Source organism: Giraffa tippelskirchi, chromosome 10 (assembly GCF_054371585.1).
Source record: "Giraffa tippelskirchi isolate mGirTip1 chromosome 10, T2T-mGirTip1v1.2.pri, whole genome shotgun sequence".
NCBI classification, from domain to species: domain Eukaryota; kingdom Metazoa; phylum Chordata; class Mammalia; order Artiodactyla; family Giraffidae; genus Giraffa; species Giraffa tippelskirchi.
This window is the reverse complement of record NC_137284.1, coordinates 91,471,848-91,489,750: the sequence shown is the minus strand read 5'-3', so window position 1 is coordinate 91,489,750 and position 17,903 is coordinate 91,471,848. Positions and strand designations below refer to the sequence as shown.

Sequence of the window (17,903 nt, the reverse complement as noted above, 5' to 3'; positions counted from 1 at the left end):
GAAGTTTTATGTCTGCTTCTATGCAAGCACTTAGAAACACCAGTAAGTTGGGATCATTTGAAATTCAGTTCTCTGCCTGGGTGCTTTCAGACCACAAAGATACTGTTAATTCTGCCTCCACATCAGAATTAGCTCTAGCTTCTAGTTAAAAGTCTCAAGGAAGACTTTTCTCCTCCATTCACACAGAGCTAGAGTTTGGCAGGCCAATTTCCTTATCAAATCCATTTGCTTGGCATGGAAAGACTTTTCTAATTCGCCCTTTCACTGAGACATCTCTGATTATGCTCTCTGCTATAGGGAGATCATTGATTTTGTACCCTCTTTCTTATGCGTGTAGCTGCTTTGGGTCATAAAGGATTGGTAGGAGAAGGGAGTACTTGTGGCTGGGGTAGTGAGGGAAGGATTTGTAGTAGGGCTTGCATTTTGAGTGGGCACTCAAGAATGGTGAGGATTAGATATCCAGAAATGGACAGAGAAGATATTCCGATTGAGGAAATGCTAAGAAGTACAGGTGAGAAAGTATAGGATTTATAAATGACATAATGAAATACAGTTGGCTGTAGTATATGGTGAGTTTGAGAGAAAAGTCAACTGAGGCCAAATTGTGGAATAATTTCCTCACTGCAGTTAAGGGAAGAAAGCCCGTCTATTCTCCTCTGTATCTCAGTACTTGGTGGTAATTGGTGCGTGCTTATTGCACAAATGAATAAATTGGGTGAATGAATGAAGAAAATCAAAGAATGAACACAGAGCTAAGAGATTTTAGGCCTTACTCTTTAGACAGAAAATTATTTAAGAATGTTGCGGAGGGAGATATACAAATGCTGATCAGAGAGAACTGTGAAAGAGCTTGCACTTTAGACCATCCTTGTGAAATGAATGGATTTGTACAAGTCTAGGAAGATACTCTTGATGGAGGGAACTGTGTGAGCGAAGATATTGTGAGGATGTTTTTAGGTCTAGGTAAATGATAGTTTTTCTGATATTCTTATAGATTTGATTTTTGCAGTAGCCTCTTGTCTTTGGTTCATGGCATTTTAAAATCTGAACTAACTTACTGAAATCTATATACACTTAGTAGTTCCTTTGTATTTTTGTTGCTTCTCCTCTTGAAATCTTATTGATTGCTTACTTTATGCCAAGCATTCTGCTAGAAGCAACAAAGTGGAGAACAAAAGAACCATTGTCTCTGCTCTCATGAAACTTTCAATTTAATCAAGGCATCAAACATTAAAAGCAAACCATATGAGCTCAATTCTGTTTCCTTATTTAAATTAAAGGAGATTTGATTTAATCTTAAAAAAAAAGCAAACCATAAAAATAGTTATCATTAACAGTTGTTTTAAATCTGTTGTGATTCTTCACTTGTATTTTTCTCTATGTACCTTCATTTTTTTAAGATGTACTCATTTTTTTAAGATTTTACTTTTCAATTCAACTAATGTGTGTATGTGATACCAGGTTTTTTGCCAGTTAGTTTATATGGAAAAGCAACATTTTTCCTTTCCTCATTCATAGTTCTCTTCCCCTCAATTAAACTTCTTTTAATTATTATGCTCCTAGTTTTAGTTTTTTCTGGTATAAATATCTGTAACTCCAAGTTTATGTTACAGGCTCTGTTTTTCTTAATTTGACTTGATACCAGTTTTGATTCCATTTTATCTCCTCAAACATTTATTTTATTTGGTTTCCTTTTTCACCTATGTCTTCTATTCATACAGACCTTCATTCACTCTAATGAGCTATGGTGAATCTAGTGAGGTATTTCTCACACTTTGACTTTCTCTCTAGGTGGGAAGCCAATTTGTGTTTATAGAACACAAAATCAGTTCTGTGAAGAAGATAAATTTCATATGCCCTACAGGGCACTGGAACACTTTAATTTTAAATTGGAAATGTGTTTCTCTAATCATAAAATAAGTGAAAATTAGAAAAATATTGGTGGCATTTTGCAGTGTGATTCTCAGCTTGAATTGCCTCCCACTTTACTCCCAACACTTCAGGAATTTGGTAATTTTTACTATTCTCAAGTCACTTTTAAGTGTTAATGAGGACAAGGACACCAGTTCCATTTAGATAGCTCAACTTTTACCTTTATTTTTTTATTTCTTCCCTCTAACATAATTTCATTCCATTCATTTTTTAAACTAACAATCCCAAGTGCTAGGGATGAAAAAGGTAAATAAAACATCTGTTTTCGAGGCATTTGTATGGAAAAGAAAAAATGTAAATAAGTATATAATGATAATAATAATAAAAGTTGTTGAGCACTGTAAGCCAAACACTGTAGACTCTGTGTATGATCTTACTTAATTCTCAAAATGAGTTAATGAATGTAGTTAACTATGATTATCCTCATTTTCTAGATGATTAAGTTGAATATTAAAGAGAAATTTAGTAACTTGCCTGAGATTATGTAGTTAATATGGTAGCACCAGCATCCAATTCCAGGACTTTCTGAATCCAAAGCCTACTGTGATGTTTGACATACTGTTCTTGCACTCATACAACTGACAAATGATTATTATCTAGGATTTTTAAAGACTCATACAAATGAGAAAAAGGCAAAAGTCCAGTAAATAAATGGGTAAGTGATGCAAAAAGGAACTTGAAGTGTCTTATAAACATGACACAGTTATCACCCTCATTGACTAATGAAAGAAATACAACTTTTAAATATACAATTTATTATTTATTTACTTATTTATTTTTGGCTGCACTAGGTCTTCGTTGCTGCGTGTGTGATTTCTCTAATTGCAGTGAGCGGGAGCTACTTGATAGTTGCAGTGGCTTCTCTTTTTATGGAGCATAGACTCCAGGGTGCCTGGGCTTAAGTAGTTGAGGCACAAGGGCTTAGTTACCTTGTGGCATGAGGAATCTTGCCAGACCAGGGATTGAACCTGTACCCCCTGCATTGGCAGGCGGGTTCTTAACCAGTGAACCACCAGGGAAGTCCCAAGAAATGCAACTTTAAGCAACACTTGGATATTACTTTATACTCTTAAGATAAGCCAAACTAAAAGAGTCTTTACGACTCCCAAGTGTTGGGTGATAGTGTAGAAAAAAAGTAAGAGCCTGTAAATTCTGCAGTTTGATCATATCAAAGTCAATATTTGAATGTACTTTGCATTGATCATGATAGGCTGGGTAGTACTGTAGTGACAAACTCTCTGACCCTCATTGGCACCCAAAGCTGGTGCTCTGTGACAGGGACAGGGTGAGGAGGGAGGTAGGAAAGGGGTTCAGGATGGAGGGGACACATGTATACCTTTGGCCGATGTGTGGCAAAAACCATCACTATATTGTAAAGTAATTATCTTCCAATTGAATAAACTGAAAAAAAAAAAAAAAAGGAATACTGGAGTGGGTTGCCATTTCCTTCTCCAGAGAATCTTCATGACCCATGATTCGAACTCACATCTCCTGCATTGGCAGGCAAATTCTTTGCCACGAGTCACCAGGGAAGCCCACATATATAGTAGTAGTTTAAAAATTGTCATGAAAATGATAAAAATACCAAATTCTGGAGAACAATTCCTTCTCAAGAGGGAAGGGGAGAATGAGATATGGAAGGGGTGCAGGGGCCTTCAGTTTGTAACATGATCGAATGGTTTTTTTATACAAATTGCATAATATTTGGATGTGGGTAAAATTGGGTAGTGTGTACACTGGTATATTTCTAAATGTGTAAAGTATTTAACAATAAAAGAATATAAACTTGAAGACCTGGAAAATGATTTCTAAACTCTTTTAGATATAAGTAGCTGGTATAAATTTTTTGTAATTCTCAGTAATTTTTTTTTTAAAAACTTATTCTTTTAAAGAAATAGTTAATCCTATGCATGTAAGTAAAGCTTCCTATTTATTTGCCCTTGCTCATATAGAGTACTTAAATTCTTACACTGCTACTAAAATTATCTGATAGAATCTAATTATCTATAGACCCTTGAGCACTGCAGTTTTCCAGTAAGAAATAATTGTACTATTGACTCTGTAGACAAGTATGAACATTTTACAGTCTTAAAATTTTTTAATAAGTTTTATATTGTTTCAGACTGACAGCTTACTCACATCCTATGAAACACTGCATTCATTTTCTAAGCTTGTGTTTACGATAACTCATCTTTTTAGAACAGTTAATGTTGAACAAATACATTTTTCAGGAAGTGGCACAAAGAGGAGTGTTGAGGAGTTAGTAGTAAATTATAGTCTAGGGGTTAGGGCCTAGACCCTAGTTTTGATTGTGCACTATCTTGACAAATGACTTGGCTAATCACTTAATATCTGGTTACAACAGCAAAATAGGGGTGATGTTTGGAACTAGACTGGGTGACTTGTGAATTCTTTAATGTTTGTTGATGCTAAGTCAGAACATCTTGAAGATAGCATTGAAAAATAAATCATTATCATGTCAGGTAAAATTTTAACTTAGAGACTGCCAGTTAGATTTCTTAGCCTCTGTGGGGAACTGTGTACAGTATAAATATGTTGTTACTGGGAATTTATAATACAGAAAGCAAGTGTTCTGCTGTAAGAAGAAATCCATGTTCTTTTTTCTTATAGACAAGCAATCATCTCCTCGGACCAAAACCATTTCCATTAGACAGATTATTAGCAATATTATATAGTATTGTGGACAGCAGAGTTGCTCCAACAGCAAATATCTTCTCCCAGGTAAGCTTAATGATAGGCTGTTATATATTTTCTTTATCTTTATGGAATTCTTTGGGTAGTGTGTCAGTCGAGTTCCAGACATTTAGATATTTGGTCTGATGTGTTACTACTATAAAATGAATAATGTCCTTGGTAAGTAATTGAAATTCAAAATATACAGTCTTTGAGGGTATCACTGAATTTGCATATACTTAAGGTATAACTGATGACAGAAACAACTTGATGTTTCTAGGCTTTTTCTTTTTTTAATAAAGAAATTTAATAATGATTATCTTGCTGATTAAAAAGCGACTTCATGATTAAATTGTTGAATTATAATATAGAAATGTAACAAACAAGTTTAAGAAATGTATTTGTAAGAAAATAACCTATAATATTCGTATTTCTCATATGTATACTTTGCAAGTTGACTATGCATTATTTTAAAAAGTGATATAGTTTCCAAAATGATTAAGTTCTCAAAATTTTCACTAGATGACAGCAGTAGCATAAAAATAGGAAATGTGACATTTATAAAGTAGTTAAGCTTCTTTTTTTTTTTTGACAACGTTTAAGAAAAACCTATTCATTGAAAATATAGTCACAGACTTCCCCTGCGGCTCAGTGGTAAAGAATCCACCTGCCAATACAGGAGACATGGGTTCAGTCCCCGGTCCGGGTAGATCCTTTATGCTCTGGAACAGCTAAGCACATGTGCCACAACTACTGAGCCTGTGCTCTAGAGCCTGGGAGCCGCAACTGCTGAGCCCATGAACTGCAACTGCTGAAGCCTGTGCCATAGGGCCCATGCTCTGCAATAAGAGAAGCCACTGGAATGAGAAACCTTCACGCTGTAACTATAGAGTAGCCCCCAGTTGGTGTGGCTAGAGAAAAGCCTGCATGGCAGCAAAGACCCAGCACAGCCAAAAATAAATAAAATAATTTTAAAAAATATATAGAGTCGCAATAGATTTCTTAAATGGTTCAGAAAAACCATACTTAGCACATGGTGTGAATGGATAGAAGAAAAGACAAATGATGGCACTAGTGTTTATGGAAAAGCAGTGTCACCTCAGATGTTTCAGTTAGCATTTTGTTTTATGTATATGTTTTTAGGCTGAAAACATGTAAATAATAGCATTTACATTTCAATTTACTGCAAATAAATATGGTTCGTGAATAGATTTTAGATTTTGTAATCTAATGCGTGATGGTAACCTTTAATGCTTCATTTAAAGAAGTCTCTGGTGACCAAAAGTAGATATATTCTCAGTGTGCTCAGCACACTGATAATTTTTATGTAAGTCAGCTTTATAGAAAATTGTATATACATTTATTACATTTTTGGAGAAAGGTAGTCTAGTGAGTTATTAAGTTATATAAATAACTAGCTAGATGGGTAGGTGTATGGTTGCCCTAATGTTGACAATTTAAAAAATCTAATTCAGTTTTAATATGTATTACAGGAATTTTTTATGATATATATGTATATGTTTATAATACATATAAATGCTTTGTCTGAAATTAGTTTTTAGTCAAATTGTACATTTTATTAATAGCTTTCTACATATAATACTTGATGATCTTTATTGTAAGGAATTGAGCCTCAAGAGGCGAAATGACTTTCTCACTATGACTAAGTGAGTAAATCTTCAAGAATTAGCCTAGAGAAGTGAAGTAGACAGTGCTTCTAAACAGAGCAGAAAGATGTTTGCATCATGTATGATTATTAATACTTCTTAGGTGCCCCCAAATTACGTTTGTGGGAGACACACATATAAGGATGATAAATGGGAGTTTCTTTCTTTCAGAGAGCTTATATTTTGGGGGGATAAAAAAACGTATTCATAAAAGTAGTATTGTAAGGCTGTGAGTGAATGCTAGATGGTGCTGCTGCAACGTTTACAGTAAAAAGAGGTCACTTCTGGATTGGATGAGAGGAGAGAACTTGAAGCCATCACAGTAAAGGTAAAAAATGGAGCTAGGCTAATGAGTAGGATTTTTTTCTTTAAATACTTCTGTTTCTAATTTATATAAGTGATATGTGTTTGTTGCACAAAAATGCATAAATAAAAAAGGAAAAATAATAGTAGAATTAGCTGACATCTTATATCCAATGAGTAGGATTTATAGAACTTTAAGAGAGAGGACAGTATGACCGAAGTGTGGGACTAGGAGAAAAAAACAAGACACACTTGTGTGAGGCGAATGTGATAACCATTACACTAGAGAAACGCGGCCTGTAAGACACACATTTGTGAAGGGTCACACCGGGTGAGTTGAGAATAAGTGGGGTTATATAGTAGCCCCTCTACTAAAATTACAGCTATTTTAGTTCTGTAATTTTAGTTGTGATTTTAGTTGTGATGTAGTAGTAAGTAATACTGCCACTACCACACGTCACACCTTACACATTTACCTAACATTGGTAATCTCCTAGCAGCAGATGTAGGTTTATAGGAATGGACAATCAAAACTGATAGGCTGCTGATACAGGGATCTACTAGCTACTCTGAGACTTTTATAGATGAACAATGTCACTGGTCTTTGTTTTCAGTAATGTCTAATGTTGTACTTAAGCAATTTAGCACAAAATCTATCTTTGTGTTTTAATGAAGCCAAATTCTTTTCAACTTGAATGACCTCAGGCTTTTCATTCTTTATCTCTTCTAGTTAGCAGTCTTGAAAATGATAAATTTTGTATATTTAAAATATTGCTTTAAATGAATTTATGTTTATTTGATGAAAAATCATTTAGGACTTCATCTCAGTGATTCCATTTGGGGTACAAAGGTTGGAGGAGATGGTACAAAGGAATAGATATCCATAGGTTCTGCATCCATAGTGTCAACCAACCACAGATTGAATATACTTGGGAAAAAAGTCCAGAAAATTCCAAAAAGTGAAACTTGAATTTGCTTCACTGGCAGCTATTTATGTAGCATTTACAACTATTTAATAGCATTTACATTGTAATAGGTGCTAAAGATAATCTAGAAAAGGTTTAAAGTGTGTGGGAGGATGTAACTAGGTTATACACAAACACTATGGTCTTTTATATAAGTTACTTGAGCATCCTCAGATTTTGGTATGGAGAGGTGACGGGTGGTGTCCTGGAACCAATCCCCAGGACATTGAAGGGTGACTGTATAACTAATTCTAGGAAGCTTACATTTACTTTTGTTCAGTCAATAGAATATAAAAGAAAAAAAAAAAAAAAGATACCGTCTTTAAGAACAAAATGTGGCAGAAATTGCATCCAAAAGAAAGGTTCATCTCTCATGTACCTTGTATTTTTTTCTCCCCATTATCTCTCACTGACTTCTTTTTTTCTTCTTTTACTTATCCATCAAAATTATACTTTTTCCCATAGGGATGACAGTTTGTCTTTAACTTTAAAGTGCAGAACAAAACTAGGACATTTGTATTGGAAGTGCTTATTTGATATGAACACTAGATGGCAATATTGTTGCGTTGTAGCTGTAAGATGAGCAGGAAAATTTAGCTTTTTACTTGTTAATATTGTCTTTGATATTTAGAGAGAGCTGTTTGTTAATTTAATACATTGTTTTATTTGAAGAAAAAAAATCCTGAAGATATTTAATGTTACATGAGCACACCCACACTTCTACTGTTTCATTAAAATGTAAATAAAATTGGTAAGGAATTGTGTTGCATGAATATTTTCTACTTGAAACCAAATTGCTTTTTATTGGTTATCATATGTCTGTATGAGATAGTAAAATATTATTTTTCTATTCATTTTGTCTGCCTGTAACTGTTTTAAGGATTTGTTTTATAGTAATTTGTTATTTTAGGTTATGCTTTTAATTTATCTTTTTAAATCTTTTTTTGTCTTCTTTTTATCTTGAAGAAAAAATGAAAATTTGTATGGAAGCTTGAATGATTTATTTCACTGTTTTGATATTTCCGTGTCTTCTCTTACTCAACCTTGCCCACTCTCTCGATAATCTTACAGTTAGGTGAAAGCAGTAAAAGTATGGTTCTTTAAGATTGTCAGATATATCACTTATTTTAAAATATAAAGCCATGTCACTTTATCTTTTCCCAGAGGATAGAATTGCTGAAGAATTTATTTTTGAAATTATTGATACAGGTTTCTAAAGTGACTATTAAAAGGAAAATTATCTTTAAAAAATTAAGGACATTCAATTACACGTATACTTATATCACATTATTATTGATCTTATTTGATCAGTTAGCATTTTGAAAAGTTACTTTTGAAGGTCTAGTCTAAGTCGCTTCAGTCGTGTCCGACTCTGTGTGACCCCATAGACGGCAGCCCACCAAGCTCTGCCGTCCCTGGGATTCTCCAGGCAAGAATCCTGGAGTGGGTTGCCATTTCCTTCTCCAGTGCATGAAAGGGAAAAGTGAAAGTGAAGTCGCTCAGTCGTGTCCGACTCTTCGCGACCCCATGGACTGTAGCCTACCAGGCTCCTCTGTCCATGGGATTTTCCAGGCAAGAGTACTGGAGTGGGATGCCATTGCCTTCTCCACTTTTGAAGGTAGTTCACTGTAATTCTGCAGTTTTGGAGTTTTAAAATAATAACTTGTTTCTATAATTAATTATAAGGAACAGTACACTGTGAATTAATTTCTAGAAATAACTGGAAGATAAGAAAAGGACCATAATTCTTGTTTAGTTATACATAGTTTACTAAGAAAAATTTTAAGTTAAAATATCCTTATAAATTATTTTCATTTTAAAGAGTACAAATAAGGAACATTTTGGAGCCGAATATAGTAATGTGCAGTATATTTTTTCAAAAATATGCATTTCCATTTCTATTTTCTTTTGAACTCACATGATACTGTATATTGGAATAGATTTGGACTTATCAGTTCAGTTCAGTCACTCAGTCCTGTCCGACTCTTTGCCACCCATGGACTATATTACACCTGGCCTCCCTGTCCGTCACCACCTCCCGGAGCTTACCCAAACTCATGTCCATTGAGTCGGTGATGCGATACAACCATCTCATCCTCTGTTATCCCCTTCTCCTACTGTCTTCAATCTTTCCCAGCATCAGGGTCTTTCCCAGTGAGTCAGTTCTTTGCATCAGGTAGCCAAAGTACTGGAGTTTCAGCTTGAGCATCAGTCCTTCCAAATATTCAGGACTGATTTCCGTTAGGATGGACTGGTTGGATCTCCTTGCTGTCCAAGGGACTCTCAAGATTCTCCAACACCACAGTTGAAAAGCATGAATTCTTCGGCACTCAGCTTTCTTTATAGTCCAACTCTCACATCCATACATGACTACTGGAAAAACCATAGCTTTGACTAGATGGATCTTTGTTGGCAAAGTAATGTCTCTGCTTTTTAATATGCTGTCTAGGTTGGTTATAGCTTTTCTTCCAAAGAGCAAGCATCTTTTAATTTCATGGCTACAGTCACCATATGCAGTGATTTTGGAGCCCCAAAAAATAAAGTCTCTCACTGTTTCCATTGTTTCCCCATCTATTTGCCATGAAGTGATGGGACCAGATGCCAGGATCTTAGTTTTTTGAATGTTGAGTTTTAAGCCAACGTTTCCACTCTCCTCTTTCACTTTCATCAAGACGCTCTTAGTTTCTCGTTGCTTTCTGCCATAAGAGTGGTGTCATCTGCATATCTGAGGTTATTGATATTTCTCCTGGCAATCCTGATTCCAGCTTGTGCTTCATCTAGTCCAGCATTTCTTATGATGTACTCTGCATATAAGTTAAATAAGCAGGGTGACAATATTCAGCCTTGACGTACTCCTTTTCCTATTTGGAACAAGTCTGTTGTTCCATGCCCAGTTCTAACTGTTGCTTCTTGACCTGCATACAGATTTCTCAAGAGGCAGGTCAGGTGGTCTGAAATTCCCATCTCTTGAAGAATTTTCCAGTTTCTTGTGCTCCACACAGTCAAAGGTTTTCACATAGTCAATAAAGCAGAAGTAGATGTTTTTCTGAAACTCTCTTGCATTTCCTTTCTTTGGGATTGGAATGAAAACTGACCTTTTCCAGTCCTGTGGCCACTGCTGAATTTTCCAGATTTGCTGGCATATTGAGTGCAGCATTTTCACAGTTCCATCTTTTAGGATTTGAAATAGCTGAACTGGAATTCCATCACCTCCACCAGCTTTGTTCATAGTGATGCTTCCTAAGGCCCACCTGACTTCACATTCCAGGTGTGAGTGATCACACCATATGATTATCTGGGTCATGAAGATCTTTTTTGTCCAGTTCTATGTATTCTTGCCACCTCTTCTTAATATCTTCTGCTTCTGTTAGGTCCATACCACTTCTGTCCTTTATTGAGCCCATCTTTGCATGAAATGTTCCCTTTGTATCTCTAATTTTCTTGAAGAGATTGCTGGTCTTTCCCATTCTATTGTTTTCCTCTATTTCTTTGCATTGATCACTGAGGAAGGCTTGCTTATCTCTCCTGGCTATTCTTTGGAACTCTGCATTCAAATGACTATATCTTTCCTTTTCTCCTTTGCCTTTTGGTTTTTCTTTTCTCAGCTATTTGTCAGACCTCCTCAGGCAACCATTTTGCCTTTTTGCATTTCTTTTTCTTGGGGATGGTCTTGATCACTGCCTCCTGTACAATGTCATGTTTGGACTTAGGTTTAGTTTTAAATCAGCTCGATTTTTTCCCACAAGTATTAATTGTCGTTGCATTTAAGTATTAACCATCTGTATTTTGCTCATTTAAGTTTTGGTTTATTGGTATAGGACATATTTAAGCTATTTTGGTAATTTTGAAATGAGTTTATCATTAATCAGAAAGCAAAATGACTTAGTTATTTTATGTATGGAGAGTTTTTGAAGCAGGTGCTTCATCTCTAATTTACCATAGCTGTAGGACATTTTTTTGCTAAAGATTTTAGGTAAGGTTGCATTTATTTATTCAACCAAAAATGAATTTTTGGCATTTTTCTTTAATTATAGGTAGATGTATAGAACATATATATAATTTTTAGTTTCAGTGATGGGATTTTGTCCATATTTATTTGATTGAAAATGTTTAGATATAATTTAATTCAAATTTCAAGTCAATATTTGATCTTCTTTTGCTAGTTGGAATTAAAATTTTCTTTCTCTGCTTAAAATTTTATTTAACAGATGTTTTTTAAGGGCTTATTATGTTTCACACTCTGTGTTATATAAAGAGAGTACAGAAGTCAAGCAAATGCAGTGCTTGCCCTCAAGGACCTTATAATCAGCCTGTAGCTTCCTCTGCCATTCATTAGTATTGTGTGCAACTGCCAAATTATATCACAGTTAATGGTGTATATGTATTTTTACTGGGAGGGCATTCATACTGAAGGAACTAATACTTAAATACTTAATGTGAGTATGTTGCAGGAAGGGGGATCCCTCCAGGCCTAGAAAGGAGGCTCTTGTCCAGCACTTGGAAATGAATTGTCCAAAGAGACACACATGCTGACAAATGACAAAACAAGAGACTTTATTGGGAAGGGGCACCCAGACAGAGAGCAGTAGAGTATGGGAACCCAGGAGAACTGCTCTGCCACATGCTCACAGTTTCTTGTTTTATGATGAATGAAAATTAGTTTCCTGGTTGTCTTTGGCCAATCATTCTGACTCAGGAGCTTTCCTGTTGGTATACACATTGCTCAGCCAAGATGGATGCCAACAAGAATTCTGGGAGCATGCATTGCTCAGCCAAGATGGATGCCAGCAAGAATAATTCTTGGAGGTGGTAGGACGGGTGGTATCTCCTTTTGACCTTTCCCGAACTCTTTGGTTGATAGTGGCTTATTAGTTGCGTGTTCCTCACCAGGACCTCCTGTCCTAAAATAACTCAGGCAAATGGTTATATGGTGCCTGGTGAGGGTAGGTGGTTTCAGTCAGTGTGTTTCCCCTAACAAATATATTAGAACAGGATTTTTTTCACTTCAGTAGTCCCTGCTGTTTCATAATATAGATATTTGAATATCTTCTTCCAAGTTAAATAGCAAACCTATTTGTTGAATGTTTCCTTCTGACAGTCCTTGAACTTAGTGTTATGCAGCATGATTGTTTGATACCTATGTCATACCTAAATTTTGTTAATAATTAAATCATGAGAATCTCTTAAAACTTGAAACTCGTTAAATTAGGGACAATAAATGCTCTGTTGCGCATAGCATATTATAAACTAAGTGGCATTTCAAGTTACATGGCTGTATTTCAAATACTTTGTGATGAAAAGTTATGCTCATTATGTTACTTTTTTATATGCAATATTTCAAGCTGTATTTGTAGACTTTTAACCAAAAGCACTTTAGTCAAACTCATTTTATAGACTTATAAAACTTTTTTACTTCAAAGTAATTACTATACTATATAATACTGTAGTTGTTTGGCTTATATTTTTTAAAAAGTAGTTATATTTATCAAATGCTAGTCATAGAACATCAGAAATCATAGATAATAAAATACTATCCATTGCATATATTGGTTAGGTAAGAATTTGAACTTGGTAAACATAAAATGTAATGTCCTACAGTTTAGATATATAAGATATTCATATAAAGTGATGTAAGTACGAGAATTACTTTTATAGAAAATGAAGTTGGTGAACAAAAGGGACAGTTTTACTAAAAACAAATTCCCTGGTTACTGGAGTATTAGAAAATGTGAAAAGCTGTTCTTTTGTGATTTCTCTGTTTCATTTGACTTGTACCAACATTCTAGTGTCTCTAATATACAACTGAAATGCTTGATGCCATTAAGGTTAATTATGTAAATCATAGGAAATATCCTGAATGCTAGCATTTTCTAATAATCTTACTATTTTTTTTCCTTAGCCACAACTGAAATTGTGAGACATTCCATTCCAAAGATAGTGCAAGAGCCTTACTTAATGCCTACTTTGCCGATGAATAGGTCAGCAGGGGTGCTGTTTGACGGAGGCAGGCTCTTCTCCAGCAGTGAAGAGCCTTGCCATCTTGAAGCTCTGTCTCCACCGGGGCAGTGAATTAGATTCTGAAGTCTCCTGATGCTCTTGGTGTAGATGTGTTGCCATTCTGCCTGTCAGACTGCTCTGCTGTTAAGAGCTGATTTCAGGAGACTTTAAAAACGGTTTTGGGATGCTTCATATTTGGAAAGAGCAAAGTTGAACTGTGGTTGGTTTTCACTAGCTGCTCTATTGTTGTAAAGAATACTGATATTATCAAGTATTAGTAGTATTACCAAGGATAATAAAAAGCACAGGAACATTTTACTATATTGCCCAGGCATAAAATCTTTCTCATTTTCATTTATAAAAGGACAGTGTTTACACCTACTTTTCTCCTGCCTTCCCTAAATCTGGTGTTGAATTTCTTCAGTGTAGCCACTTTGCCTTTTGTGAATATATCATCCCAGCAGTAGGCATTTTTACTGAACTCCAGAAAAATGGACCCATTGCTTAAGGGTGACATGTAAAGTACTGCCTAAGGGATAGAAAAATTGTATAAATTATGCTTTCAACTGTTAAAGAGTGTACTGTCTTGGAACCTTATTCTTTGTAGGCAATATTTTATAACTACATTTCTAATAAATATACCAAATGTATACCCTTTATTCGCATTTTTTAGGGGGAAATGTGTTTAATACCAATAAATTTTATATGACTTGGCAAATTTTTTGCTGAAAATGGACACAATTTTATATGGATATGGGCTTATACATGTCTATTCAAGTAAACCTATTAATATAGAGACTGTTTCAGCAAATGCATACCTTAGAGCTTTATGACTAGATTATTTTAATGAGTTCAGGAGTTTTAATAAGAACAATTTAGGAGTTAAATGATTTGGAAAAATCTACATTATGGAAATGTGTGCTGCATTTTAAAATGCTCTGTAAAAAGTTGATTAAAAGAAATGTTGATGCTTAAGGGGGTTTCCAGTGAAAAACTGTCTTGATTCCTTGTCAGCTCACAACTGATCAAAGTCCTTTGGAGGATATTGGCCTCATCTACCTATTAGTAGATATTTTTCATGAGCTTGTGCTGCACCAAGTCCTTATGAGAAACTAAGGTCTTTAGTCCCAAGTTACTTCTAGAACCTAAGGTGCTCCCTCACTTTGGACATCTAAATAGTGGTGGAGAGTTGAATTTCCAACAATTAGAAATAAGAAAGGGAACTAGTTTTACCAAGGGCTGTCTAATTTATTCCCTTTGCTTCAAATGCTACGTGTATGCTAACTTTTGAGTTCTGAATTTCTAGTCCTTTTCCTCTAGCTCTGGACCCAGATTGCCAACAGCACAGTCATACCTAAATGTTCCATATTTATCAACACTGATATATCCAAAACCAAATTATTCCATAAATAATGTCCTAACTGGTCTTCCTGACACTAACATCTTCAAATTTGTTTTGCATACAATCATCAGAAAAAAATCTTTGAAAAGTAAATATGCTTTTATGTTTATGGTTTTTTAGTGAGTTGCATTATCTGTGGAACCAAGACTACATTCCATAACATTTCTTGTGAGGCCCTTCACAGACTGGCAGTATTTTCAGCCACTGTCTTTATTCATCTTGTACACCATTCACTGTAAGCTCTTTCTTCTCTGAAAGCACACCCATTTTTCTTGTTGTGTTGTTACATGTGCTGTCCTCCAGCACTGTTGAGCTCTATTTGATGCTTATGGTCCACACCCCCCACAATGCCATTTCTTAATGAATTCACATTTTGCCTCCTTTCCCATTTATTAGTCATTACCTTTTCTAAAGTCAGGTAATTGGATTTATACATATCACTAGCATAGCACTCATAGTATGTGTTATTGCCATTGTATTATTGTCTCCCCTAATACCTTAAATTCTTTATGGGCATAAACTCTGTGTTTATTTTTCTGTTTTTTGCACAGTGCCTTGAACATGGGATTCATTCATTGAAAGAATGACTTCCCATTCTTGTAAGCATGAAGTTAAGGCCTTCCTGGATACTAAAGATTTGCAGTCATTTATGTACTAAAAAGTTCCAGAGATTAGAGGCGGTGTCTTTAGTTCCTCTACGTATAAACATTCATGGCACTTTTTATTTGAGTGTTTTTGAAGAGTAACAGTCCACTCCCTGCCTAAAAAAAAATACAAATTCAAAGTGATTTTAAGTTGAATTAGCTTTGAAAATATTTCCCCGCCTTCCATTGTAGCACTCACCACCTCTACTTTTTATTTGTAAAAAATATCAGTTGAACTCTTGATACATGCTATATGTTCATGAATTATCACATTACTTGAAATCAAATCAAATGTGTTTCTTTTTGGGTTGTGTGGACCTCATACCCTGATATATATCACATTTTTTATTTAAATAATTTAATGTTTCAGATTGTAAAGCTCCTCCAAAACAAGCAAGATAGGATGTTTCACAAATCAATTAACTTATATACCAACCTATGAAAGTATAAAAATAATGAGCATGTTAAAATTTAATTACAGTTGTAAATTGATTTCCTTTTGTTGGCAGAAAGAACATAGTTTATTAGCCCAGGAACAGGTTCACACTGGTTTAACATCAAGCACTTCCAGCTGAAGCTTGTTAGTGACTGCCTCTCAGATTAAGGGGAAAAAACCCTCCCTGTGGTACATGAACTCCTATTGTTAAGACATAAATAATCAGTTCATCTCCTACATGGATGAGAACAAAGAACATAATAGTACACAGAGCAAAGATTAATTTAGCAAATATTGTATAACCCCATTAAAGATGTAAATTTTAAACCATCTTATGTTCAAGGAGATTTTTATTTTTCTTTATGAATGCCTCAGTCATGACATAGGTGCTAGTCAGAGGGAGGAAAAATAACTTTGGCTTTGAATTAGGTAGATGCATTATTTTAAGCTAAAGTAAAATAAAATCCTTTAATTAGTGTCAGTATGCTACATATATATGTATATATGTGTATATGGGTATATGTGTGTAAAGGCTAAGGAAATACTATTTTTTTGATAGCAAGAATATTTATTTTCCGATATTTAGTTTTGTTTATTTTTAAGCCGATGACTAAAAACCAGAATTTACATTTTAAGGAAAAACACCAATGAAAATATGCCTTAAACTTAGAGGTAAAGGGACTGACTTTTTGTACAGCTTTCTTGTTAAACTTTATTCTGTATTTTCTAGTCCAGAATCTAAATCCTCACTTTGGAAAAAAATGCATTTTCTAGGCTAACTTTTATTCAATTGAATTTCACTTATTTGCATTTGAGCTTGATACAGTAGACAACAAAAACACCTGTGGAGAACAGTGTATACCCCCCTAAAATCTGAAAATTATTGGCAAAGGAATATGTCTTCCTAGGGAATAGAAGCCAAGAAGGGAGTAATAATTTCCCCACAGAAATTTAAATTTACTCAAACAATTAATACAATATTTCTTGAAAATGATTCCCAAGTGTTTTAGGAAAGACCGGTAAAAATTCTTGATGTTTATCCTTTTATTCAGCTATTACAAATTTTGTATGATTTATAGTCATTATTTTTTTATAAGTTATCTTTAATCCACAAATGTACAGGAAATTTTTTACAGGAAGTTTTGCTTTGGGATACCATTTTCAGTGTTGTCTAATAATTTCGGATTTTCAGAAATTATGCATTTTCCTCCATCCTAAGTTATCTTTTAAAAATTAGGCCTTAAAATCAATAATTTTATGTGTAATATAATATTTAGTTTTCATTTATGAAAAGTTTGCACATCATTTGTTGTTGTTATTTAGTCACTAAGTTGTGTCCAACTCTCTTGTGAACCCATGAACTGCAGCCTGCCAGGTTCCTCTGTCCATGGGGTTCTCCCAGCAAGAATACTGGAGTGGGTTGCCGTTCCCTTCTCCAGGGGATCTTCCCCACCCAGAGATCGAACCCACATCTCCTGCTTGGCAGGCAGGCAGATTCTTTACTACAGAGCCACCTAGGAAGCCCATTACACATCGTTAGGTTAATAAATTGCACATTGATATTACTTTGACATCAGACCTCTAATATTTGATAATTTTGTTCACAGGATTGTTGACTTGATTCTTAAGGCTATTTCCTATATCCCTGGGGCAGGATTTTTGCCTGTATTGAGATGCTTCTTTATCTTTTTTATTACAATTTCATTTGCATTTTTCCCTCTGTTTTATCTGCAGTGCCTTTGCTGCCAAGTTTCTAACCTTCAGCAGACTCAAGGTATCCCCTTTCACTGTGGAATGCTTTCAGAGTTGTCATTCTACTCACTTTTCCTTATTGTTGCCTTCTGTAAAGCTCTCCTTAGTCTT

The 17,903-nt window shown here is 34.8% G+C and overlaps 1 protein-coding gene across 10 annotated transcripts in view; it reads left to right on the top strand.

Annotated features, from left to right (window-relative positions):
- ORC5 (origin recognition complex subunit 5) overlaps positions 1 to 17,903 on the top strand; it is a 166,170-nt gene that overhangs the window by 36,046 nt on the left and 112,221 nt on the right. For all 10 annotated transcript variants that reach the window (XR_014067224.1, XR_014067221.1, XR_014067220.1 and 7 more), the window contains exon 12: positions 4,564 to 4,674. Coding sequence is in view for 3 of the 10 variants with exons in the window: in XM_081535828.1 (XP_081391954.1) it covers positions 4,564 to 4,674 (111 nt within the window). In the remaining 7 variants the exon portion in view is untranslated. The remainder of the gene's footprint in view (positions 1 to 4,563; positions 4,675 to 17,903) is intronic.